Source organism: Eriocheir sinensis, chromosome 14 (genome assembly GCF_024679095.1).
Source record: "Eriocheir sinensis breed Jianghai 21 chromosome 14, ASM2467909v1, whole genome shotgun sequence".
Taxonomy (NCBI): Eukaryota; Metazoa; Arthropoda; class Malacostraca; order Decapoda; family Varunidae; genus Eriocheir; species Eriocheir sinensis.
The window spans coordinates 3,658,184-3,683,827 of NC_066522.1; the positions used below are offsets into that span (position 1 = coordinate 3,658,184).

General features: G+C 43.5%; 1 protein-coding gene and 1 long non-coding RNA gene across 14 annotated transcripts in view; one reads left to right on the forward strand and one right to left on the reverse strand.

The window, feature by feature from the left end:
- LOC126998341 (3-hydroxyisobutyryl-CoA hydrolase, mitochondrial-like) overlaps window positions 1-25,644 on the forward strand; it is a 155,924-nt gene that overhangs the window by 24,489 nt on the left and 105,791 nt on the right. For all 13 annotated transcript variants that reach the window (XR_007752782.1, XR_007752784.1, XR_007752783.1 and 10 more), the window contains exon 3: window positions 9,764-9,922. Coding sequence is in view for 9 of the 13 variants with exons in the window: in XM_050859840.1 (XP_050715797.1) it covers window positions 9,764-9,922 (159 nt within the window). In the remaining 4 variants the exon portion in view is untranslated. The remainder of the gene's footprint in view (window positions 1-9,763; window positions 9,923-25,644) is intronic.
- On the reverse strand, window positions 7,533-8,285 carry LOC126998344 (uncharacterized). The gene is made up of 2 exons (XR_007752786.1): window positions 8,104-8,285; window positions 7,533-7,658 (listed from the first exon to the last, which is right to left on the reverse strand). It is a non-coding gene; the product is annotated as an uncharacterized LOC126998344 (long non-coding RNA).

A 25,644-nucleotide genomic window follows, 5' to 3' on the forward strand; every position in this document is an offset into this window, starting at 1 on the left:
TACCCAACACGTCCATTCCACTCATGTTCCTATACAGTGCTATCAGGTCTCCTCTTTCTCTTCTGTCTTTGAGTGTTGGTAGGCTCATTTTCGCCAATCTAGTTTTGTATGACAGACTTGACAGTTCTAGTACCATCTTAGTTGCAATCCTTTGAAAGTTTCCATATGTCCTTATTCTTGTGAGGTGACCAAACAACTGGTGCATACTCTAACCTTGGTCTAATCAATGTTGTTATTATTTTCTTCATCATGTCCCCATTCAAGTAATGAAATGCCACTATTTTGCAGCAGGCTATATGTTTCTCCGAATATCTTATTTATGTGCTCCTCAGGTGTCACTGTATCTTGTATTATAATTCCTAAGTCTTTTTTTTCCTTCATTGTGTCGATGATTGTCTCTCCCATCTTATACACTCGACTTGGTCTATTTTTACTCCTGCACATTTTCATTGTGTGACACTTCTGTTCATTGAACTCCATTTCCCATTCTTTACTCCATTCATGTACCTCATTTAAATATTCCTGCAGTTTATTACAATCATCCTCATCTCTTATTATTTTTATAAGCAGTTTGGCATCATCTGCAAATATACTCATGTAACTCTTTACTTTTTCTGGCATATAATTTTTTTTTTTTATGTGTGTGTGTCAGTACTGACACTCACAAACACTTGGCTATTTTTCATTTCATTTATGTCCTGGATTAATGCATGAGGCTTTATTGTGGTGTAAACACATTCTTCATTTGAATGGGAACCACAAGGAGGAAAATATTTCATTAGGTGGGCTAAAAAAGGCTACTGTAACCCAAGGATGGGACAGCAGGTAAATGGAGTAGGGCGAGATGGCTATCAGATGCTATTGCAGTTACTGGGTGCGGTAGCTTCAAAAACTATTCTCAGTCGGTCCCAGTGGATTTCTGACCCTCTAACCTTGTCCGTTATATCCGAAATCCATTAAAAGCGGGTCTGTTGTACCAAAGGCTTACTGTATATACGTGAAGCCTGTGTTTACTATCTATGGTCAATCATGTTGATATACATTCGTCACTTTATCGCTTCCTCGGGATTGGAAATTTCCTCTAGCCACATTAATTATGTTTCTGAAAGTGTCTAGCATATATCAGTACAGTTTCCTGCCATTTGGACACATGGGTAAGCAACCTCTACCACCCCTTCCCAATCCACTCGCAGCTGCGTGCCACATCACTTGCCTTTGAGTCTCAATGGCAGGCAGGGTAATGTTTATGTAAAGAAGGTGCAAGATGAAGACAAGGAATACTTTTATTTCGAGAAAAACAGTAACCAATAATTTTGTGATAAAAGTAATTTTGCAAATGGATGATTTACCGTATTTGAGGGCTTATGAGACGCACTTAAAAAATAAATAAAAAAAAGTTCCTGAAAATCACCCTGCTTCTTATAAGGTCAAGGCTCAGCTTTGGGTTACTGGCTAGTGAAGTTTTAGTGCAGCAGTGGCACTTAAACCGCAAACCTCTCCGCAAGTGTAAACAAGGTGGCGATCGTTTTTACAACAACAACGGCAACTCTTTTCTAAAGCAACGATGTATAACAGTAGTACGTACAGTAAACCCTCTGGTATCCGGGTTAATAGAGCCACTGGGGCACCCGGATATGGGAAAAACCCGGATATGGTGTAGGTTAAGTATGGACCCGAAAACCCAACTTTCGCCTTCCGCATTTAATATAGCATCTGCACAAACTAAGCTACTTAAGATCACGCCCGTAAGCCCACGACTAGTGCAGGGACGATATGTCATAGCCGTAAAAAAGATAAATATGTTACCTGTTATATTTCAGCCGCGGCGCCGCCACCCCGCCCCGCTCGCCCTGAGAATATATACAGGTAACTCTCGATTTACGGGAGTATTGTGTCCTTGAAGAGGTCGTGTAAATCAAAAACAATATAAATCAAACAAGAGGTAGGTTTCTATCGAAAAATAAATATTCACATCATTCAGTGGAGAGAGAGAGAGAGAGAGAGAGAGAGAGAGAGAGAGAGAGAGAGAGAGAGAGAGAATATCCATATCACCGAGATACCCACTCAGGCACTCAGTCTCAGCCTCACTCGTGTGAGGAAGAAGTGAGGGACACCATGAGCAACTGACTAGTATTGGTACCGGTACCGAGCAGTCTGGTACCGGTACGGTACCGTATAGCTGATACCGTTAGTATCGGAACTGGTACCGGTACCTGTCCACCCCTATTGTTGAGTAGCGTGGCAGCGTAGGTTCTGTATTATTGTTCAAGTGGCGCGCGGGAAGAACTGGGCTCAGCTGTGTGGCCGCGGATCCGTGTGAGTCCAGTTGCGTGAGACATCTGGTGGCAACTCCATAAAATATCGCGTATAAGTGAAAAAAACGTGTAAATTAAACATTGATTTGGATTTTTGACCCCGCGTTATTTAAAAAACGCATAAACCAAACTCGCGTAAATCGAGAGTTACCTGTATCCTTATTATCTCATAAACAGAGCTACTTGAGCTCACATCCGTACCCCAACATCACCCCTTTCTGCCTGCGCATACGCGGATATATGAAACGAGTGCAGGAAGGATGTATTATAGCCGTAAAAACGAAAAAATGTTACGGGTTACGTCAAACTGCCCGCCCTGCCCCGCCGCCCCGAGAATGTTTTACAGATAACTCGATTTACGCGAGTATTGTGTCCTTGAAGAGGTCGCGTAAATCAAAAACAATGTTAATCAAACAAGAGGTAGGTTTCTTTCAAAAGATAAATATTCACTTCATGCAGTGGAGAGAGAGAGAGAGAGAGAGAGAGAGAGAGAGAGAGAGAGAGAGAGAGAGAGAGAGAGAGAATATCCATATCACCTTGATATCCACTCAGGCACTCAGTCTCAGCCTTACTCGTGTGAGGAAGAAATGAGGGACACCATGAGCGACTGGGTAGTATTGGTACCGGTACCGAGTAGTCTGGTACTGGTACCGTACCATATAGCTGGTACCGTTAGTACCGGTATCTGCCCACCCCTAAAATGTTGAGTAGCGTGGCAGCGTGGGTACTGTATTGTTGTTCAAGTGGAGCGCAGGAAGAACTGAGCTCAGCTGTGAGGCCTCGGCGCCGTGTGAGTCCAGTTGCGTGAGACATCTGGTGACCACTCCATAAAATATCGCGTATAAGGGGAAAAAACGTGTAAATTAAACATTTATTTGGATTTTGGACCCCGCGTTATTTAAAAAAACGCATAAACCAAACTCGTGTAAATTGAAAGTTACCTGTACCTTGTTTTCTGCAATATTACATTATCTGCGCTCACACCAGTGTAGGCAAGCCTTTCCCCATCCACAGTGAATGCGTGGGTGTTGTAGCGTCTCTTGCAAACGATAATTAGTGACAACCTAAGAAAAATTGTCGTCTAATAGTATGGGGGTTAGGGACACAGGATCCCCGTACTATTCTAAAATCCGTATAAAATTAGTGCCCCCCTTAGAAACACTCCTGGGCTGTGTTTGAGAGGGGGAATCGGGACTGTCGGAACGTCCCGAGTGCTCTCAAATGCATGATGCGACATCACGAGTTGCCTGTGATGTGCTGTGATGACGTCATCAGCAAATATGGCTGCCCAGCAAGAATTTCTTTTACACTATGATTTTCAGGGTGTTGGCCCTGAGGGAGTAAGCCTTTTCAAAGGCTCTATAGTCGGTCCAAATTAGCTTGGCCAATTTGCACCGAGAAGCCCCTCCCCCATTCTGGCTAAGCTCCTTATAATCTAGCTTCTTTCATGATTAAGAAACTTAATTAAATAACGACGAGCACTGTAAGCCTTTCCGTCATTATTTCCTACATAGCTCATTCACTTTCATAATAAAATATAATCACATAAAAAAATATATTCTATAATAACTGAATACAGGTAGGAATCATTGTATTAAGGGATAAGATAGGTATCTGTGGCTTGGAGCGACGGGTAGGCTACGTATGTACGCTCAGCGCAAGAGCCACAGATACGAAACTTATTCCTCAGTACAATGATTCCTACTTATATGAAGCTACTGTAGAATTTTTTTTTTTTTTTTGTGATTATATTTGGTATGCATATGTGAATGAGCTATGTAGGAAATAATGACGGAAAGTGAGCATTACTTTATAGATAGCCTACTATCATCGCCTTCAGTGCTCGTTTGCATGGGCCGTTCTCCCTTGAAATCTTGCAGTATTATGATTGTACTTTGTTTCTTAGGTGATGTCATTGATTGTTTAAGTAGAGTGTCGTTATTCAATTAAGTTTCGAATGTTTTTTAATCATGAAAGAAGCTAGATTATCTCAATCATATATATTTGGTACGTGTCTTTGATACAATCTATGATGTCATCAACAGCCAATTAGATGAAAGGGGGGCGGAGCTTAGCCAGAATGATGGAGGGGCCTCTCGGTGCAAATTGGCCAAGCTAATTTGGACCGACTATAGTTGGGACCGAAAGGGACAACTACCTCCCGAACCAAGACCAAGACCAAGGGAGAAATCCCAGGCCACCTGTGACATCAAGACCAAAATCAAGATCATAGATACAGTATGGGTTCCGCAAGGGGCATTCTACTAGCGATCTTCTTGTTCTTGTAACTGACTCTTGGTTATCCTCTCTTTGCCGTTTCGGTGAAACTTTCTCATTTGCGCTAGACATATCAAAAGCTTTCGATAGAGTCTGGCACAAATCTTTGCTTAATAAGCTACCTTCTTACAGTTTCTATCCTTCTCTCTGTTCCTTTATCTCCAGTTTCCTTTCCCGCCATTCTATTTCCGCTGTGGTAGACGGTCACTGTTCCTCCCCTAAACCTATCAACAGTGGTGTTCCACAGGGCTCTGTCCTATCATCCACTCTCTTTCTGTTATTCATCAATGATCTTCTTTCCATAACAAACTGTCCTATCCATTCATATGCTGACGACTCCAATCTGCATTATTCAACTTCTTTGAACAGAAGACCTTCTCAACAGGAATTACAAGACTCCAGACTGGAGGCTGCAGAATGCTTAACCTCAGACCTTGCTATCATTCCCGATTGGGGTAAAAGGAACCTTGTGTCCTTCAATGCCTCAAAAACCCAATTTCTCCATCTTTCTACTCGATACAATCTTCCAAACACTTATCCCCTATTCTTCGATAACACTCAGCTGTCACCCTATTCAACACTAAATGACCTCGGTCTATCCATAGCTTAAAATCTCAACTGGAAACTTCAGATCTCCTCTCTAACTAAATCAGCTTCCTCGAGGTTGGGCGTTCTGTATCGTCTCCGCCAGCTCTTCTCCCCCGCACAGATGCTTTCCATTTATAGGGGCTTGTCCGCTCTCGTATGGAGAATGCATCTCACTTGTGGGGGTGCTCCACTCACACAGCTCTCCTGGACAGAGTGAAGTCTAATGCTCTTCGTCTCATCAGATCTCCACCTCTTACTGACAACCTTCTACCTCTTAAATTCCGCCGCCATGTTGCCTCTCTCTCTTCTATCGATATTTTTCATGCTGACTGCTCTTCTGAACTTGCTAACTGCATGCCTCCCCCCCTCCCGCGGCCCCGCTGCACACAACTTTCTACTCATGCACATCCCTATACTGTCCAAACTCCTTATGCAATAGTTAAGGGGGGTGGCTACGGGGGTCCCTCCTGCTCATATGGTTCGTCCAATAGCTTTGAAGTTTTACTATGTTGTTTGTAGGTGTAAAAAGGTATGATATTCTGTGAATTTCATTAAATTCGGGTGAAGTTTAGGAGAGACTCAAACAAAGCGTATTTTTCTTTTTTTTGTTTCACAAACTTTATTTTTCAGTTAATCGCCTTGAAAAAAATACCACAGAAACTTAGTTTACCTATCTACATTTCCCAGCTAGAAATTTTTAGAGTTTTTGTTTTGTTTTTGAAAAAAAAAAATTCACAATTTTCTTCACTGTGTCCCATTTTCTTTTGACATTTTTTGAAATTTTATAGCTGGCAAAAATTGTCCTTTAGTTGTAGTTTCAAATGATACCTAACAAAAGTCGGTCAGACTTTTTACCAATTTTGTGAAATTTTTTGAAGTGTAAAAACTACTTTTCGAGATATTGGCTCCTAAAGATTTTTTTCCATTTCATCCCTGGCCTACCATTTGTATTTGTTTGATTGGCATGAAGTTTTCACAGATGATTGTATATACCTTGTTAACTTACCTCAGAATAATAAGGCATCTGGTTCCCCTTTCTAAGAAAGTGTTACTCACTCGCACGTGAGGGTGTTAGAAGGCGCCACCTTCCTCATTGTAGCCAGATTTTATCTAGAATCCTCCAGGCTGGTATGACTCATCCTTCTTCTCTTTTCTTTTCTTCTTTGTCTTGGGTGTTGCATGCCTTGATCTTTCCCGGTCTAGCCACTGAAGGGATTCCTGCAATCCTGCTTCAGACCCGAGGATATGTAGTATGATGTTTCCATCAGTATACCCAAAGTTGTGTTCCAGTGCTGTATGTTGGACCAGGAACATAACCCTCAAGCGGCCGTAAAACTTGATTTTCTGGCACTTGATCCAAACTTTGGAGTGAAGAGATTCATTGAACGGTACCTCATGTGTTCGCGCGCGAGTCATGCTATGACGCAAACGCGCGGGACATTTAAAAATGACTTCCAGGGGGGAGGGGATTTAATTTTATGAAAACAAACTTGACCACATGGCAGTTTAAGATATCCTGGACACGCTGAGCGGAAAAAACGCATTTGTCAAATTTCAAATAAATTCGTCGAAAAATACCCCGTATCCGCCCCCATTAACCAGCATCTCCATTCTTTCATCCCCTTCACTGGTAAACTCTGGAACAGCCTTCCTTCATCTGTATTTCCTCCTGCCTATGACTTGACCTCTTTCAAGAAGAGTGTATCAAGACACCTCTCCACCCAAAATTGGCCTATCTTTTGGCTACTCTTTACTTTTATCTTTTATGGGAGCGGCGAGTAGCGGGCTTCTTTTTTGTACTCTTTTTGTTGCCCTTGAGCCGTGTCCTTTGATGTTAAAAAAAAGCGATCGCCATGCGCATATCATCGCTAGATGTGTAAACAATGGGGGGGTCCCCGGGCCAAGCCACAGGACTCAATGAGTCGATAGACTATAACATGTACTTTTTGCAATTTTTTATCAGTATGTTACCAATTTGTGTAGTTAATCAAAGAGGGGGCCCTAAAATGGGGGGCATCCAGTGGGGCACGTGCCCCCCATGGTTCCGCCACTGCATGGGCCCCTGCTTTTGGTGGGCGTGGGCCCCTGCTCTTGGTGGGCCCCTAGGCTTCAGCCTAGTCAGCCTTATGGATAATACGGCACTGTCCATCATACACATGCAGTCACCTCTCGATGTCGCGTTATTTAAAATCGCGTTATTTAAACATAATTTCCCTATAGGAAACATTGGTAATAGGAAGGGTTACATTCCTGGACACTGGGAAAGTCTGCCTATTTTGGGGATTTTGTTACTCTAACCTTAAAAAAAAAAAACATTATTAATACATTAGTAGGTCACGGAAACAACAAAAACACACGTTCTCAATTTATTTAAATTTGTTTGTCAATTGCGTCGGCCACTGTCCCTCCTCAATCTTGATCTTGATGTCACAGGTGGCTGGGGATTTCTCCCCAGCCAGGCCTTTGTATCAGCAGCTCCTGTGAAAAAAAACAAAAACATGCGGAAAGTCTACATGTATGTTCTGCTCGGGGCAAGGTATCATTCCCTACATCTTGCACGCCACGTGCTCTCCAGGAACTCTTTCACTGCCTCAATCACTCGTCAATTCGTCTCTCCACTCAGCCCCAGCAGCAGCACCATCCACTCCCTTTCAGTCCTCCCATTCACCTCACGTCCCATCTCACTCAGAAACACCTGCATCATCTTTGTTCTCACTCTATCATACTTCTTACATTTACCCCGCGCTCCTGTCACCAGCCGCTCCCTTCACCTCCGCCACTCCGCCTCACTTGCTTCCTTCCTCTTCCTTTGACTACCCACGCTATTGGTGACAAAGATGACTCCTTTAAGTTAAAGTTTTCTAAAGAAAGAATTGCTACATTACATTTGTAAGTCACTGACACAACAAAAACACGTCCTCACACTCGCTATCACTTTGTTGATGCGTCACTGGTCGTCGTCACCGTCTACCGAATCCTCACCCTGCTCTCCCTCCTCACCCCGTCCTTCCACATCCTGTGAGGAGGTGGATGGACGCTTGGTGCCATAGTAGAGGTCAAAATGCAGTGTGTACGTACTCCAGAGAAACGTTCCACTCATAGTGCCGACTATAGTCCGGCAAATCTTAAGTGGCGGCTCTGACGTAGACAGCCCGCTTGACCCTGTTGCCACGTTTCCAACTGACCTCGCACCTCTCTCTGTCTGTGTGTGTGTATGTGTGTGCGAGAAAAGTGGGGGTGTACTTTCATTCGGGGAGTATGGTGCACGACAATGCATAATACTAATAATATTAATAATAAACCTCTTTAAAAAATGCATCAAGACTCTTTACCCCTTGGGTGGTGTGGAAATAAGGTCAAAGTGTAATATTTTAATGTTCTTAGCGACCACTCCTTCCCCACTCCCTAGCCATCCCCAGCGGAACCTCACCATTCACCTGGATGATTCACATCAAAATTTGCTTGACGGTCCTGGCATTACATATACAGGTACAATCTCCATATTTTGTCATAATTATGCCATATGGCTGATATTGTATGGCAGATGGCAGACACACACCAAAAAATGGCAGAAATGCGATAATTAAAGCAGGCAGAGCAACTGGCAACTGTGGTGTGTTGGGTTGACTTGAGCTGACACCGTCGCGGTGGCAACGCTGCCAAGTGTTGTACAAATTTCTTTGTATTCACTCACAGATAGAGAATCAATCATAAAAACCATATTTGTTTTTATTCTAGAGTGAGAGACACGAGGAGAGAGAGAGAGAGAGAAGGGTGTGTAAGGCACGGTGCGCGAGGTCAGTTGGAGACATAGCACCAGTGTCTAGCGGGCTGTCTACGTCAGAGCCGCCACTTAAGATTTGCCGGACTATAGCTTCAGACTGAGACAGCGTCTCCGTGCGGTGACGTCATCGATGAAACTCGTGTTAAATCGAACATATCTCATTAATTAAACGTATCTCTTTAAATATAAACTCGTGTTTATGCCACAACAAAGAATGAAGCATGAATAAAAATCATACGTCTGGCAGCACCACTGAGGGAGCCAAATTCAAAGCCTCAGCAGGGCATTTAATAATAATGATTTTGGATTTGACTATTTTTTTTTATATTTTGGATCATTTTGTATTACATGGGATATAAAAAAAAAGAAAAATTGATTTTGACTTTATAGGGAGGTGAGTCAATGCTGACCTATGGGTTAAGAGTCTTTTGAGAGCCTCTAGTGGTCAGCCTCATCTAATACTAGTGTACTAAACAGTTTTCTTTATAGTAATTTTTTTTTTCCTGTTTTCATGACAAGTGTTGCCTTTAGTCTTCCATATAAATGAAATTATAGTGTATGTCAGGCCTCATGCACAGCATGTCACATGCTCACATGCCCATTCAACTGGTTATGCACATTTGGTCCTAGTGGTGTAGTTGCCTTGTGTTTGGTCCATCACTATATGTAGTACATTAGTTAGCTTGACAATTTTTACCTTTAATCTGTTTGAGAGTGATATTTTACTTGTGATAGTTATGTTTTATCTCATTGATAAATCCAAGATTTCCCTTCACACCATGCTCTCACTACTTTTTAGGTATGGGAGAGAAGGCATTCTGTGCCGGGGGAGATGTGCGTGCCATTGTTGAAACAGCAGGACAACCAAATGCCATAGGAGAATATTTCTTCCGGGATGAATACATTCTCAACTGCCTCATTGGGACCCTCCACATCCCTTACATTGCTCTCATTGATGGTGAGTTCAAACAGTATTGCTCTAGTGTTCATCACTTTTCATTTGAATTTGTTTATCACCTATTGATACTATATTTACATAACTTGATATTTCCTCTCAAATCTGCCTAACTTTTGTTAAGATTTTAATTTATGTACATCTGTACTTTGATATATTTTATTGCTTTCTTGAGTGCTGCCACTGATTCAATTTACTTCACTGATAATGTGGTATAGATAGCTCAGTATTATAGCAGCAAATCTTAACCCTTAAACAACAACCATCATTGATTTAATAAAAGCTGCCGCAGCCTGCTCAGCCGGCCATCACTGATTTGATAAGACTCCTGTATGCCACTAATTTTGAATGTTCTGCTTAAATTTTGTGGGTTCTGTGACTTGTCGTACAGCATGGCAGCATATCTGACCCTTAGTTTCAATAGTTTGAGATAATGTCATTAGTTCTAACTGAGCCATCATGGAAGCCACATCAAGTACTTCTTGAGAAAATACAGGAAAACATAGTGACAAGTTGGGAGGAAAGGATGAACTAAAAGGTGAATATTATTCAGACAGCAATGATAATACATTTTATCAATGATAGCAGTAGTGAGTGATGAAGAGAGTGCTGATATAATTTCTCTATCTGTACTGCACTCTGTTACACCACACTATCCTTCCTCATATTCCTATAATCATTCTGCACTAGCTTTTCCTACCTCTTCACCTGACCCTTCCTGTTACAATCTGTTTTCGGACTTTCTGATTTGTCTCTCCCACTCTTGCATCCTGCCTTCATCCCTTCATCATTCACCCTCATTGCTATTGTATTGTTTTCGGACTTTCTGATTTGTCTCTCCCACTCTTGCATCCTGCCTTCATCCCTTCATCATTCACCCTCATTACTGTTGTATCATAATCCCTTTGAAACTTTCCACCATCCACATCCAGCTTTGAGGAGGACTGAAAATAAGTCTAGTATATGTTATCTAAATTATTTCAATGAAAAAAAAAAAAATCATATTATTGACATTCAATAATAAGAGGAAAAAGGAGAAAGTGTGAAATGAGTCAATTTGCTGCCACCTCCTCTCAAACCTGTGTTGACTGCAGTGCGTCCTTGGCCCAGAGGCCCTTATTGTGCTGGTAGCTCACACCCTAGCTATATTTCATGTCCTCTAACGTTCACTATTACACTATCTATCTATCTATATCTCCAACGCCCTTTTCCCTCATGGAAATTCCCCTTCAGGGGGTGGTTGCAGCAGAAATGTCTCCATCTCTCCTTTTCTGGCACTCCCTTGCAGCACACTCAGTCCTGCTAATTCCAACTCTCTCACTCCAATACTTGCTCGCCCTATTGATCCACTTCACAGGTGGTCTTCCCCTGACACCCCCTCCCTCAGTCTCTCCCTCATTAACTCTTCACAAATTCATTCTCATTCATTCTCATCATGTGTCCAAGCCATCTCAGCGTACCATTCTTTACCCCTTTGACCACTTCACAATCCACTCCCTTCAGTGTCACACCCATGGCAAACTTCTCATACACACTTATTACTTTCTCCATCCTATCCTGAAACACCATATGCACCTCTTATATAACTCATTTCCACTGCATGTATTCTCGATTGCTGTGCTGCATTCCATGTCCATGTCTCTGATGTATATGACAGAATTGGCAGGATAATGTTGTTCCTTATGCCTCTCTGTACCACCATGCTCACACTTCTTCCCCATGCACCTACTATAGTCGTCTTGGGCTTGGATGGCGAGAGTCCCCCCCCCATTTTAGGAGGAGCCACCTGGAGCCTGACAGCCACGTGCTGCTGATTGGTTTATTTACAGCATGGAAGTTGTGGATAGATAGGAGCGCTTTCATTGAGCATGTATTATGCGGTCAAGTACTGTCAAAGTTGTGGTTTGAAAAGCTCAGTCCTTACCACAAATGGTTGTTTTATCTGCAATGAAAAATATCTAAAAGAATAACTAGAATAACTACTGAAATTTGTGACAGTTCCTGTCACCCTTCGGAAGGTCAAACGTAAGCCAGTAATGACTTGACCTGAGGCTTAACGGAAGGATTAGAAGAAGGTAAAGGATAATTAGGGCAGCAGCAAAGGAGGAGAAGGAGGAAAGGATTATTGAAGGTGTATATACCTATTTGTAGTCTACCGGGCCTGAGCTAAGCTCTAATATCTACATTCATCCAGCCTTTCCTTCATTTGTTGGACACTGTTCGCCTCCACCACCGCTTCCCACAAGCTGTTCCATGTGTTAACACTTCTATGTGGAAAACTATATTTTTTTAAGTCACTCAAACAGGTTCCTTTATTAAGTTTCTTTCTATGTCCTCTCAGCCCCTGTGTTCTCGCAGTTAAGAAGAGATCATCTCTATCCACCTCATCAAACTTATTTATCAACTTATACAGTGTGATCAGATCTCCTCTCTCCCCTCTTTGTTCCAGTGTTGTCAAGTCCATCTCCTTCAATCTGTCTTCATGCGTCATATTTGAGAATTCTGGGACCATTTTAGTTGCAATTTTCTGTATTCTTTCCAACTTTCTGATATCCTTCTTTTTGTGAGGCAACCACACAACTGTAGCATATTCAAGCTTTGGTCTTATCATTGTTGTTATTATGTAAGAAAGGCGACGGGGCCAGATGGAGTATCAGGGTGGATCTTGAAAGAATGTAGTGAGCAACTTGCAGAGAAACTGCACTCCATAATGAGCGCCTCCCTGAGTGAAGAAAGGGTACCACAAGATTGGAAGAGAGCAAACACTACCAATTTTTAAGGGAGGAAAGAGAGAGGACCCACTAAATTACAGACCGGTATCACTCACTAGTGTGGTTGCGAAGATATGTGAGAGGCTGGTTAAAAACAGGTGGTCAGATTTTTTAGAAAGTGAGAAAATGATCTTGGATTGACATTTTGGATTCAGGAGAGGGAGATCTTGTGTCACCAACTTGTTGTGTTATTACTCAAGGGTGACAGATTTAATACAAGAGAGAGAAGGCTGGGGGGATGGAGTGTACCTGGATTTGAAAAAGGCATTCGACAAAGTACCGCACAGAAGACTAATTTGGAAAATTAAAAATAGGGGTGGAGTGGGTGATGGAGTGATTAAGTGGCTGGAGGACTTTCTAACTAACAGGGAAATGAGGACGATAATCAGGGACAGGGTTTCCAACTGGTGCCCAGTGGTGAGTGGGGTCCCACAAGGTTCGGTGTTGGCACCAATAATGTTTGCTGTTTATATAAATGATATGGTGGACGGAGTGACCAGCTATGTGAGTTTGTTTGCAGATGATGTAAAGCTATTGAGACGAGTGAATGATGTGAACGACTGTGAGGCATTGCAGAGGGACCTGGGTAAAATATGGGAGTGGAGTGGTACATGGCAGATGGAGTTCAACCTTGGGAAATGTAAAAAATTTGAGTTTGGTAGGAGTGATAGAAGATGTGGAAGAAGGAGTGGAAGAAAAAGATTTGTGAGTAACTGTCTCAGAGAACATGTCACCGGACAAACACATCAACAGGATAACGGGACAAACTATGAATTTGCTGAGGAACATAAGGACGGCATTTGTGTATTTGGACGAGGAGATGATGTAGAAAATAATAGTTACAATGAAAAGGCCAAGGTTGGAGTATGCAGCAATGGTCTGGTATCCTCACGAAAAGAAGAACATAAGAAAGCTGGAAAGAGTGCAAAGAGTGGCAACTAAGATGGTACCGGAACTTAGAGATCTAACTTATGAGGAGAGACTCAATAGCAAGGGGCTCACAACCCTAGAGAGAAGAAGAGAAAGAGGAGACCTGATAGCGGTGTACAGGGTGGTGAGCGGGGTGGAGCATTTGGACGGAGAGGACCTGTGTGTGTGGAACGAGAGAGAAACGAGAGGACATGGAAAGAAGTTGAGGGCGACCACATGTAAGTGAGATGTGAAAAAGTTTAGCTTCCCAAACAGAAGCATTGAGCTATGGAACAGACTAGAGGAGGAGATGGTTTGTGCAAGAAACATTCATGATTTCAAGGAAAAGCTGGACAAGAGCGAATATGGAGATGGGAAAGCGTGAGCGTAGCTTTTTTCCCATTTGTCACAACTAGGTAAATACAACTAGGTAAATACACACACATGCACACACACACACACAGACAAAGAAGAAAGGAGAAGGGTGTGGGGAGGGAGGGTCAGTAGGGAGAGTCAGGTCAGGGCTTTGGTCAGGACATGACCTTGTGTATGTTTGTGTCAGTGAGTGAGTGCGTGTGTGCGTGTGTGCATGCGTGCATGCATCCATACGTTCGCATTTACCTAGTTGTAACATATGGGAAAAGAGCTATGCCACAACTAGGCATATACAACTAGGTAAATATGCACGCACGCACACACGCACGCACTCACTGTGTGTGTGTGAGTGAGTGAGTGCGTGTGTGCGTGCATGCGTCCGTACATAGTGTTATGCCGGACGTGTTACTTGGGTTCCGTGTCGCCGTCAGGAGACTCCGAGGGAGGGAGATATGTAAACACTTTGCACAGTTTCTGTAGTTTAATATTCTTCTTTAGTAGTACACTTCACTCTGACTCTTCACTTACCACTAGCTTACTATGACTGGTATATATCCAGAACAGTACAGTCTAGAATATTACAGTATATTTCAGATCATACAAGAACATGTAAAAATATATGCGATGCTCCCCGCCCTTTGCTCGTTTCTCCGGGAGCCTTCTAGAGGCCTATGGTCGCCGGGATCGTCCATAAGATAATTAATCAAAACATAATAATCGTCGTATCGCTGTGGACGCCTGCGTTGTCTCTGTCTTCTGTTCGTTGCCTCCTGCGCGCCTGTCTCCTGGTGCGCCTCGTCGTCGTCCGCTTCTTGGGGTGTCCCTGGAACATCTGCCGAAGCCGGAGGTTATCTCCCTCGGCTGAAAGGGCACGTCGTCGTCGAACTCCTCTCGGTCCTGGACGTCCCTTGCGTTTTCGTCGGCTGCTGGGTGTCTGTAGTTGTTCCAGGTGTAGTTCCCGGACCGTGGTACCTCCATAGGCGGTTGACGTGGACAACTTTCGGCTTGGTCTTTTCCGTTCTCCGGATTCGGTAAGTCACGTCGGAGAGGCGTTCTAGCACAGTGCTTCTTCTTGCACCTTAATATTCCTTCTTCCTCTTATAGCATTCGTTCTCCTTGTGCCCAACCTTCTCGCAGTACCAGCACTTTCCTTGGAACCTGTCTGTGTCGCTGACAGCGCCCTTTCGTGCCCTAAAGCCAGAAGTCGAGTCGTCCCTGAAGCTTGACAAGCTAGACCTAACAAAGGACTCAAACTCCATGGCACGTGCCAGAGCTTCCTGCATTGATGTTGGTTCACTTGTATCTTCAGCTGAGGGCTGTCCAGGGCATCGATGAATTGATCACGCAGCAAAACCGTCAGCAGGTCAGGGGTGGCACCTGGGTATGCCTTGTGCGCCATGCTCTCAAGGTCCTGAGCGAGTTCCTGAAGAGACTCGCCGCGCCTCCTGTTGCGGGTTCTGAACCTAACCCTGAAGAGCTCGTTCTGGTGCTTGGTCCCATATCGTTGCTCCAGCGCCTGTGCCCTGTAGCTGCCCTTTGTCGCATTGTCGAGCTGAGCAAGGACCTCCAGTGCCGCCCCTTTCAGGCTAGTGGCCAGCTGTACCGCGCACTCTTGGTCATCCCATCCGTTCCGAGCTGCCAACAGCTCAAACTGAGCGCGGTAAGCCTCCCAGGAGACCTTGCCATCAAACTCCTGAGGCTTCTTTCTAACAGGCGAACCCAGCAGACCCATGGGGCTGGCGGAACTTCAGGGGATAAACTCAGGCGAAACAGCTACCCCGGACTTGCGTAGGAGAAGCATCTTGGCTGGCTGTCCGTTTCCAGCCAAGCAGTCTTCAAGGGCCTTCACTCTGTCACTTACGTCACAAACTGCCTGTTCAGTACGGTTCACCTTTCCTTGCACTTCTAATATTTCTTTGTGTGTCGTCTCCCGTACCACCTCCATCTCTTGTTGAAGATTTGTGTGTTCTTTCTCCACTTCTATCAGGCGTTGTCCCAAGTTCGTGGTTACATCAGTCATTTCTCTTCGCACTGACTCACTTCCATCTTGTACTGCTTTAAGCTGTAGCTGTAATCCTGTGAAGCGATCTTCTAGCTGTTCTTTGAGTTCTTGGAGTGTTCTTTCTTGTTGTTGCTGTGCTCTTTCTTGTTGTTGCTTGAGTTCTTGGTGTGCTCTTTCTTGTTGTTCTTTGAGTTCTTGGAGTGTTCCTTCTTGTTGTTGCTGTGCTCTTTCTTGTTGTTCTTTGAGTTCTTGGAGTGCTCTTTCTTGTTTCTCCCCCTGTAGTCCCAAAGCTTCCAAAAGTTCAGTCAACATGTAGTCCCTCTGGGCAGCTTGGGAAAGAGTCTAGCTCCATGGCGAAAAATGTTATGCCGGACGTGTTACTTGGGTTCCGTGTCGCCGTCAGGAGACTCCGTGGGAGGGAGATATGTAAACACTTTGCACAGTTTCTGTAGTTTAATATTCTTCTTTAGTAGTACACTTCACTCTGACTCTTCACTTACCACTAGCTTACTATGACTGGGACTGGGACTCTCTCGCCCTCTTCTCCTATATATATCCAGAACAGTACAGTCTAGAATATTACAGTATATTTCAGATCATACAAGAACATGTAGCAAAATATATGCTCCCCGCCCCTTTGCTCGTTTCTCCGGGAGCCTTCTAGAGGCCTATGGTCGCCGGGGGAAGCTTCCGGCACAACAATACGTATTTACCAAGTTATAACATATGGAAAAAGAGCTATGCCACAACTAGGTATATACAACTAGGTAAATATGCATGCACGCATGCACACACGCACGCACTCACTGTGTGTGTGTGAGTGAGTGAGTGATTGCGTGCGTGCGTACATGCGTCCGTACGTTCGCGTTCACCTAGTTATAATACACACACACACACACACACACACACACACACACACACACACACATCCTAGACGTGGAAATTAAGGTGGGAGCCTTGCTAGGTGGTAATCGTGCTGTCCCTAAGTATTGAAGGCTGAGAGCAGTGAATAACACTGAATAATGAGCGAGGAGAAGGCGGGGGCGATGGCAACATCGCCACCGCCGGGTTTGTTTACACCAGTAAGCAGGGAAGCCAAGAAAAGGGACAATGATTTTGAAGGTTTCTCGGAAGACGTGGATAGGCACAGAGACGTTATGTTGAGAAGGAGACTTATTGACTTGGAAAGGGAGATGAAGGAAATGAAGGACAGAATGGGGACGTTGGAGAGGGAGGTTGACGTCCTAAAGACGGAGAAAAATGTATGGAAGAATGCTTACAATGACCTGCACAAGCAGGTAACGTTAAATGAGAAGAAGACAGAGGATACAGAGGTTAAAGTCAAGGAATTAAGGGAAATGCATAAATTCTGGAAGGAGGAACAAGAAAAGGAGAATGTTAGCTTTAAGAAAATTGTGGAAGAGCAAGTCAAGGCTCAGGATGAAGTTATAACTGAAAAGGTGATCAAGGTGATAATAGAAAAACCAGAAATAGTGAGGGACACGGTTGAAAAAAAGAAGTCTGTAGTAGACTAGTAGTGGTGGGCATTAATGAAGAGCACATGCCGATCAAACATATAAGGGAAAAGAAAGAAAGGAAGGCAGTGGAGCAAGTAATTGAAGCAATTCAGGAAGAAGGTCATGAGCTGGTAGGGGAGATCGAAGAAGTATTCAGGCTTGGAAAGTATGAAGAAGGAGCCCAACGACCAGTAAAAATTAGATTTAGGTCTCAAGCTGCTGCAGAAGTGGTGGGAAAATCATGGAAGTTAGCAAGAACAGAGACCTACAAAAAAGTCTGGGTAAGAAAGGACAGAAGTATGGAGGAAAGGAACACGATAAGAGAATTGAAGAATCAAGCTAATGAAAAGAATGAAGCAAGGTCGGAAGAGGAGAAAAAGAAGTTTTCTGGAGAGTGATAGACATGGACCTAAGGAAGTGGTACAGAAGGGAAGGGGAGACAGCTTGAAGGTGGCATACACTAATGTGAACGGGTTAATATCGTCAATGTTAGAAATAGGAGATTACCTGAATAAGGAAAAACCAGATGTTATGAGGATTACGGAAACCAAATTGACTGGTAGTATAGATGCATTTAACTTAGGGGATGGTAAATATAATGTATGGATGAGAAATAAAGAAAATAAACAAGGAGGAGGAGTGATGCTATTGTTGAAAAAAGAATGGACAGTGGAGGGTGTCACCTATGGCGAAGTGGAGGCGGAGGTCTTGAGTGTGGGAATAAGACTGCAAAAGGGAGGATGCAGAAATATCGTAGTGGTGTATGTCCCTCCAAAAAACAATTCATGGACAGAAGAATTGTACAAGAAGAAGCTGGAAGATACATTGGATTGCCTAAGGAGATTGCTGGAGGAGAATGATAAGATTTTGATAATGGGAGATTTTAATTGTAAGGAAGTGTCATGGGAAAACTGGTCAACGGAAGGAAGTGAAGCTTCATGGGGGAACAAGGTTTGGAATTGGTTATAGATAACGTCTTCACACAGTAGGTGGAGGAAAATACAAGATTCAGAGGAGAAGACGAGCCATCCAGATTGGACTTGATAATCACCAGGGAGCCAGATATCATAGAGGAGATGAACTATAAGAGCCCTATAGGGAAGAGCGATCATGTACTTATCGAGTAGCTACATATTACGAGAAGGAGGTAAAATAATCAGGAATGAGGACTACAGGAAAGAATGGTTTAACTTTAATGAGGCAAATTTTGAACAACTTGGGAAACATTTTGAGGAAGCACAATGGGATACTTTTTTTGAGGCTGATATGGAGGAAAAATGGGCTATCTTTCTACGGATTTACAACGAAGGAGTGGAAAAGTGGGTACCAAGGATGAAAGAAGGCCAGAAATCAAGAGAAGAGTGGTATAATAGGAAGTGTGTAGATGCCAAGCAGGATAAGGAGAAGGCATGGAACAAATGGAGAAAAAATAGGAGGATGGATCTATGGAATGAGTACAAACGGAAGAGGAATGCCTATGTCAAAGTAAGAAGAGAAGAAAAAAGGAATTTTGAGAAAAATATTGTAGGTAAGTGCAAAGACCAGCCAAAACTGTTTTATAAGCTCATAGATGGAAAGTTGAAAAATAGAGATGAGATTCAGAAAGTTAAAGTTAATGATGAAATCTTTGATAATATAAGTGAAATAGTAGAAGTGATGAATAATTGTTTCCAGTGCTCACAAGGGAGAGTGAGATTGAAGGTGTAGATGCAGTGCCGGGGAATAGAGTGGGTCTGGAGAGAATACAAACATCAGCAAATGAAGTTAGAAAATTATTGGAAGAATTGGATGAGAGGAAATCAGCAGGACCAGATGGTATATCAAATTGGGTGCTAAAAGAGTGTAACCAGCAAATAGCTGAAAAGTTGAGAAACTTGATTAATGTCTCACTAGCACAATGGAAGGTACCAAGAGACTGGAATAGGGCTAACATCGTCCCAATACATAAAGGAGGAAGTAAGGAAGATCTGTTGAATTAAAGGCCAGTGTCATTAAACAATCCCTTTCCCCTTCCGTATTTACCTAGTTGTGTTATAAAGTAAGTGAGCTACGCTCATATTGTCCTTTCTCTGAGCATTCATCCGCCCCGCTCAACAAACTAGTTCCTTCGTGAAGTTCGTATTTATGAAGCAAATGTCGGAAGTTGAGACAAGAATTCTAGAATCATTTATTGGAACTGCGTCGTAACGATGAAATGTCATAGGTCGAGATAGTCTTAACCCGAGGACCTCCTGTATAGGAAGTGTTTATAAGAGTGTGGGAAAGGTTTATATGAGTAAGGGGAGGGTTTATAAAGCCTTAAAATATATATAAATAAAAAAATGATATACAGTACCCTCTCGAGTTTCGCACTTGCTTCATTCTGAAGGTATGGCGCTAAACTCGAGGATCGCGAAACTCGAGGTATTGAAATCCATGTAAAGGCGCTTATGGGTTCCGACCCGTGGAAAATAATGACTTTTTCCGACTTTACTCCCTTAATTGTTATTACAATTTTTTTCGACTTTACTTCCTTGTTATCTCAAAATACGTACCTTGTTAATAGGCAGAAAATGGGAAGTAAGAACAGATCATTTTGAAGCCCCAGTTGAAGGCAGCTGCCTTACAACTGGCTGGCAGTTCTGAATACACGCTTGTGATCCACGTGGTGTCGTCTGCTAAAGTAAGGGCGGTCGCTCGCGGTCAACGGCCGTGGGACAGTTGGACAAACCTATATTTTTCTGGTAGTTTTCTGTGTGTTATGAAATAATCTGATTACTCTTTCTGTTAAAAATCATTAAATCACTAATATCATGATTGACTTTCCAATGCCTATTGAACGTTAACCGCTGCCGCCGCCACAAAATAGCTCACAGAGAGGTTCAACTTGCTTACTGTTTCCTTATTTCTCTCACCGCTCACAAAAATCACAAGCGGACGACTAGAACAAAACCAGGCAAATTAATACTTTTAGTGCTGTGTATTCCCACAGTACACATGCATGGACAGCAGAATGACTAATTTCATCGGGGAGATATTTAATGACGGTATTTTTTATTATCTTTTTTCTATTACTCTCTCGGTCCCAAAATGCGATGAGTACGATAAATTGGCAACACTGTGCATTAGTGTTTACCGTCTTCCACCCAGCCATCAAGTATTAGTGAATTCTCGTCTCTCCCCTTTCTGTTAATATTCATATGTAGTGCGGCGACGGCCTGATGAACGAGCCTCCCATAACCCACTTAGCCAGTGGGGTACCTCTTTGGCCGACACGGTAAGGAGTGGCTCTCCCGTCACGCTGGTCGCGGGTTCAATCCCAGGCAGCCGGGGAATACCCTCACTTTGTCTTGATTAATTTCTCGTGTTATTTCGATACACGCAGAGGCCGTGTTGAGAAATAGGAAGGATTTAGAAAAAGAAGCTCGTCGGGGCATTACACATACGTATATTCATATACATCCAGTATATTACTAATTAATTTGAGTGTTTACTGGGCCCTTGGAAGGTTCATTGGTTGCTGTTCCTGGCGGTACGCACATACAAACTTTATACCCGTTACCCCTCTGCCAGTCTCCGCCATGTTTGTTTACTCCTCACAGCAGTTACTGAGCAGTAGCCTCGAGTCTCTGAGAAGGACCAGTTCTGGCAGGTCCCAGTAAGTATCAAGGATTTTAAATGTATAATATTGGGATTTTGGGCCGTTTTCACAGTCACTTTTCTTTGTTTTGATCGTTACCAATGAGCGGCGATCGCCGCTATACTATTTCCACGTGAAACTGGCCGATGGGGTAGTGGTGGCTGCGGGGTTAGCCCTGCCCTGCACCTTGCCACACACACTCAACACCTCTCGTTTCTTCTGCAGCCACTACTAACCCATAGGCCACTTTCACGTGTAAATACTGTTGTGGCGATCGCCGCTCATAGGTAACGATCAAAACAAACAAAAGTGACTGTGAAAGTGGCACTTAGTAAGGATCTCGATTTACGCGATCAAAACTCCAAATCAACGTTTAATTTACACGTTTTTTCACTTATACGTGATATTTTATTGAGTTGTTTACCCATTACCGTTTACCGTTGATGAGGTTTCAGGCCCTTCTCTGCCGCTGATGCAGCGCTCTACGAGGGCCATCAACAGTTTCAACGTTAGGCTGCGCGCACAACGAACGCTGGTTTTCTCGTGCGAGACACCAGCGCCAACAGGCGTCAACCGGCGCCAAGAATATCACCATGTAACTGAATGTAAGTGAGCACAGCGGAAACTTGTTTGAGCTTGTCGGCGCAGGCAGCCAGCGTCAACCAGCTAAAAGATTCCCCGAGACCATTCTTGCCTGCACCCTCGCACGAGTGACGTCGCTGTTTTGATTATGGAAGTTGAATTACTTATTAGTAAAGTGTTTGAGAGAGCGCCCTTGTGGGATAAAAGGGATAAACAACACGCAAATAGGAATGTGACTGACAAGCTGTGGAAGGAAGTCAGCAAAGAGCTAGATAGTGAAGGTAAGAACATAAAATACTTGTTATTTATGCAGTGTAGGTAATTAATATATCATATTTAACGTTCATAACATGATGTAACCATTCAATGAAAAGATGGTGGTATTCTCCATACTCTCTTCTTTTTCTATTTATAGGGTGTACTCCCTCTTTTCTAAAATTCAGTCTTGCGTGCGTATTCTCGAGCGCAATTAGCTCGTCATCAGAGGATGAGTTTGACATGATTGCTCTGCACCTGTTTCTTAACGACTGAAGCAAAACTTTATATCTCCGCGCTGGTCATAGCAAGCGCCCGTTGTGCTCACCTACTCGCGCCTGAAACAAGCGCGAGTCACAGCAGATCGGCGCTGGTGTCTCGCACGAGAAAACCAGCGTTCGTTGTGCGCGCAGCCTTAGCCTCAATAATAGTCTTTGATGCACTTATTCTCAAACATCGTAGTGAGTGAGTGAGTGTCTTAATTTCTTTCACGAATAATATCACATATAACAATTAGTTCAGTGTTCATGTCTGCTATTTTCGTTATAGTATCACAATTAAATATTCAACAGTTATTTCCAGCACACTGAACCTTCATCACACACAATTTATCTTTGAGTACAGACACTGATTAATAGCCTAGATGTTACGAATTCTCTCAATTTCAGTCTGGAGAACTACACAACACTGGTCATTCGCTGAGTGGTTGATTTCAGGCTTCTTGTATCTCACACAGTTTATGCATTTCTTCTCAGCCATGGTGCACTCCTGTGATTTATGATTGCCAGCGCATTTGAAATAATTTGGGGCGTCTCCATTGGTCTTGGCAGTACAGTTGGCCTCAAGATGGCCATATCTCTGACAGTGATAGCATATAATTGCGTGGTATCTGTCTCACCGTGTATATTCCCCATTCTAATTTTAGCTTGTCATGATTCCTGTGAATCAGCTCTCTTACAGTTGGGTCACACCTCAAAATGTAGTGCATCGTGCCACCAGCTGCAGGCTTGCTAAAAAACAACTCAATCTTATCCTCTAAACTCCCAATGGCGTGTAAGAACTCATTGTGGTCAAAGATGGTCTCCTTTAGTTTATCCTTGGTCTCCTCTTTATGCACATTGCATATCATGATCTTTGGTTTCATCTTTCCAACACTCTTGGTATTAATTTGCTCAACAGACTCCAGTTTTTGAGCAGCCTCATCCCTTGTGTTCTCATTATCAAAGTTCATGATACTGTTACCTCTATTTGTAAATCTTGAATAAGTTATTTGAATACCATTTAATGCTTGGGAGACTTCATCCTTCATGTCTGTTGCCTTCTTTTCCTGTGTAGAAGCTTTTACAACTAAGAGATTTTTCTTGACCTTCTTGCCTCTCTTTGCCACCTCAGCCCAGCTAGATTCAGCATGCTCAGCAAGTTTAAGTGTGTCAACAACTGATCCCAGCTCCTCCTGCACCTTCACAGCCCTTGATTCAACTTCATCCTTAACCACAGATATTTCCTTAGAAAATTCTTGCTTGAATTCATCCATTTTTTCCACAATTTTGGTAGCCAGAGATGCTTTATGGAGGCATGGGTTGCACATCCAATTAATTTTAGGTATATTCTCTTGCTTAATTCCAGACAAATGAGCACACTTCACATGACACCATTTAGGGCACAAACAGCATCCAATCCATTTCTCGCCTGTGAGATCCCTACAAACGTAACACAAATCCAACGGGGCCTTGGCTTTACCAGCCATGTCGACACAGCACTTTCCACACGGAGCAAGACGCGACACATCTGATCACAGCCACGACTACTCACTCACAGCCACCAGATGTCTCATGCAACTGGACTCCCACGGCGCCGCGGCCACACAGCTGAGCTCAGTTCTTCCTGCGCGGCACCTGAACAACAATACAGTACCTACGCTGCCACGCTACTCAACAATAGGGGTGGGAAGGTACCGGTACCAGTTCCGGTACTAACGGTATCAGCTATACAGTACGGTACCGGTACCAGACTGCTCGGTACTGGTACCAATACTAGCCAGTCGCTCATGGTGTCCCTCATTTCTTCCTCACACGAGTGAGGCTGAGTGGATATCTCGGTGATATGGATATTCTCTCTCTCTCTCTCTCTCTCTCTCTCTCTCTCTCTCTCTCTCTCTCTCTCTCTCTCTCTCTCTCTCTCTCTCCACTGAATGAAGTGAATATTTATTTTTCGATAGAAACCTACCTCTTGTTTGAATTACATTGTTTTTGATTTACGCGACCTCTTCAAGGACACAATACTCGCATAAATCGAGTTACCTGTATACGCGAGTTTTCATCCGCGTTCGGCAGGGGGTGTCGCAATTACCCTACCTGCGTATAAGCGAATCTATGAACGGTGAGATCGTGAATGGCGGGGGGCATCTGTAGGTGTGTTTTGCACGCATTTGTACTTGACAGCAACAATTAATTCTAGCAGAAAATAACAAAAGTAATGAGAAAGAAATGATATATATGTTGTGTGTGGAGTTCCTCTTCCTTTGAGTTGCCAAGTGGCTGGCTAGTGAGTCCATTACTCACCACCCCTTCGGCTCAAGGACGCAGCTCGTTTGGGAGCTGCGCAGCCTCCCCTCTATGCCTCTCCCTTACATCCATCCCACTGTCTGTTTTATTTCTTCCTTCCTTCCCTCCTTCATCATACCTCCTCCTTGCATTGTGTGTGTGTGTGTGTGTGTGTGTGTGTGTGTGTGTGTGTGTGTGTGTGTGTGTGTATTTACCTAGTTGTAGTTTTACAGGGCCTGGGCTTTACGCTCGTGTGGTCCAGTCTCCGTATCTGTACATATCCAACTCTTCCTTAAAGCTTTGCACACCCTTCGCCAATACTACATCCTCACTTCGTCCGTTCCAAACCTCTATACAGTAATTCCTCGCCATATCGCGGTTCACTTCGGTCTCGCTGTATCGCGGATTTTTAAATTGTATCGTATCGCAGATTTTTTGCTATATCGCGGGATTTTGCATTAAAATAAGCATTTTCTAGCCAAAAAAATGAAAACGATATAAATCAACGTAATTAGGAACACATCTAAATAAGCACCTACGTCACCCACCTATTTTTTATTTTTTCCGTCGTGGCCTATTGCGCCGTTAGTCTTTTCCCTGGTTCACTCCTCCCCCACTTCCTTTCTTTCTTCTCCCTCTCCGTCTCCTTATTTTTATCCTTCCTTCTCATTTCTTTCTTCTTTTCCTTTCACCTCCCCCTCTTTTCTCACCCTTACCTGACCCTCCCTACCTCTCTCTTTTAATCTCTTTCCCTCCCACTCACACCCATTCTCTCCCCCCCTTTCCTCACTTTCACCTGACTCACCCTACCTCTCTATTTTAATCTCTTTCCCTCCCACTCACACCTTTTCTCTCCCCTCTTTCCTCACCTTACCTGACCCTCCCTACCTCTCTCTTTTAATCTCTTTCCCTCCCACTCACACCCTTTCTCTCCCCCTCTTTCCTCACCTCTACCTGACCTTCCCTACCTCTCTCTTTTAATTTCTTTCCCTCCCACTCACACCCTTTCTCTCCCCCTCTTTCCTCACCTTTACCTGACCCTCCCTACCTCTCTCTTTTAATTTCTTTCCCTCCCACTCTTTCCCTCCCACCTTTCTCTCCCCTCTTTCCTCACCTTTATCTGACCCTCCCTACCTCTCTCTTCTTTTCCCG